General features: G+C 49.7%; 1 protein-coding gene across 1 annotated transcript; it reads right to left on the reverse strand.

The window, feature by feature from the left end:
* Positions 1-1,399: 1,399 nt before the first annotated feature.
* Positions 1,400-2,008, reverse strand: LOC140181440 (uncharacterized). The gene has a single exon (XM_072225009.1). It carries the CDS (start codon positions 2,006-2,008, stop codon positions 1,400-1,402), a length of 609 nt encoding a protein of 202 aa, XP_072081110.1.
* Positions 2,009-2,399: the final 391 nt, after the last annotated feature.

The following is a 2,399-nucleotide window of genomic DNA, read 5'->3' on the forward strand; positions in this document are numbered from 1 at the left end:
GCTTGAGGACTTGTTCAAGACTTTCTTGGCGGACAAAGATGAGGAGAAAGCTAATGAGAAGGTTGACGGAAAACCAGAGGACCCTCCTGAGAATAAGGATCAGGCGGTACCGTCACCTCGTGACACCGAGATGTCGGATAAAAACTCTGACGGGGCGCACGTTTCTCCTATTCGTGAGGAGACGGCCGGCCCCGAGCACTCGACCTCCGCTCAGCAAGATGATGATGATTTGAAGCTTATCCCCACCCCCAAAAGGCAAAGGGCATCCTCCAGCCCTGAAGGGGTTCTCACTGTAATGGAGTGAAACTTCGACGCTGGGACCTTCATAGACTCGCATCTGCTTCCCGGCACAGAGGATCACTTCCTTGGCACTGAGCTTGCGGGACAGACGAGGTGGATGTATCGTACCCTTCTCCGCAGTGCCGCAATAGCTCGGAAGGCTGAATTCGAGTTGTCGGGGATGCATTCGCTGCGCAGGAAGCTCGAATCTGCTGTCAAGGCCAATAATGAATTCAAGACTCAAGTTGAGATGCTTCGGGAGCAACTATCCAGGACGGAGGAGAAGCTTAAAGCTGCCGAGGAGAAGGCCGAGTCTGCCGAGGAAAAACTGAAGACTTCTAATGCCACCGTATCCCGTCTAACCAAGCAGGAGATGACTTTGGAGAGCCAACTCAATGCCGCGCAAGGTCGGGTGGTCGCATTGGAGAAGGAACGTAATGTGGCCGTCTCGTCGGCTGAGGCTGCTCAAGCTGAGGTCGAAGGGCTTAGGAAGTAACATAAAGAGACCGTGAAACAGGGAAAGAGCGTGATCCTGATGACCGAGGAGGCTCTCAAGGCCCAGGTGAAGATCGTGGCTCCTGATTTCGACACGTCGGCTATTGGGGTCTTTAAGACAATCAAGGATGGCAAGATTGTCGACATGCCCAAAATGTGATCTCTTTGTAGTTGTGTACTTTGTTTGTAGAACTTGTGGAACTAGTCTTTTGATATACTTTACTGGTCGTGTGGTCGGCTTTTGATCATCATCTTTATCCGCTCATCTAGTATTGTTTTCATTTCATTTTGTTACCGCTTAGTTGGTATTGGCTTTGTCGCTCGTGTTTGCTTTACCGTTTTGGTAGTTTGGTGGGGCCAGGTCGTGGCCTTTAGTATTGCCGTAGCCATTTGTTATGGCTTAAATTTAGGTGGCTCCCAGGGTGATCAGTCCCGGGGTGCCGTATCGTGATTCCCTTTAACGTATTATATGGAACTTGTTGTCATGGGATGTGTAAGTAGGGAAAAATCAATAGAGGTAATTTTGACAAGTAAACATTAACCGGTAATTGAACAAGTCTATTATCGTAGCAAGTGCAAAAGTAAATGATTAAGCTCGTTAGGTCGCCTAGTCGGCGTGCTTGAGCTAAGAATAAAACCTTCTCAGGTTACCTGCATTCCAAGTTCTTGGGACCTCTTTACTGTCGAGCTTCTCCAATTTATAGGCGCCCTTGCCAATCACTTCTTTGACTCTGTAGGGGCCTTTCCAGTTCACCGTCAGTTTACCTTCTCCCTGGGTCGGTAGTCTGATGTCGTTGCGCTGTAGGACAAGGTCGTTTTGCTCAAATTCCCTCTTGAGCACTTTGGAGTTGTAGCGCAGGGCTATTCTTTGTTTTAGTGCTATTTCTGACAAATGGGCTATCTCCCTAGCCTCGTCTGCTAGGTCTTTTTCCACCACTTCCTCTACTCCCTTCAGAAGTAATCGTGGGCTTGGCTCACCGATCTCTACGGGTATCATTGCGTCCACCCCGTAAGTCAGGCAAAAACAGGTTTTCCCTGTGGAGGATTGCTCGGTTGTTCGGTAGGACCAGAGAACCGAGGCGAGTTCGTCGGCCCATGCCCCTTTTTCGTTGTCCAGCCGCTTCTTGAAGCCCAGCAAGACGACTTTGTTTGCGGCCTCAACTTGACCGTTTGTCTGGGGATGCTCTAATGAGGAAAATTTCTGCTTTATGCCCAGGCCAGCGAGGAAGTCCATGAATTTCTTGTCGGTGAACTGTGTCCCGTTGTCAGAGATGATGACTTCCGGGATGCCGAATCGAGTTATCACCTACCTCCACATGAACTTTCGACAATTGGCTGAGGATATGCTCGCCAGTGGTTCAGCCTCTATCCATTTGGTGTAGTAGTCGATGGCAACTATGAGGTATTTGAGTTGCCTCGGGCCGACCGGGAAAGGTCCCAGTAGATCGACTCCCCATTGTGCGAAAGGTCGGGAGGACGTCAGCAGGCTTAGTTCAGTTGCCGACGCTCTGTGGAAGTTGGCGTTCTCTTGGAACTTGACGCATTTTCTTACGAACTCTTTTGAGTCGACCATCATCGACGACTAGTAATATCCAGCTCTGATGAGCTTTCTTGCTAGGGCTTTG

Source organism: Arachis hypogaea, chromosome 18 (genome assembly GCF_003086295.3).
Source record: "Arachis hypogaea cultivar Tifrunner chromosome 18, arahy.Tifrunner.gnm2.J5K5, whole genome shotgun sequence".
NCBI classification, from domain to species: Eukaryota; Viridiplantae; Streptophyta; class Magnoliopsida; order Fabales; family Fabaceae; genus Arachis; species Arachis hypogaea.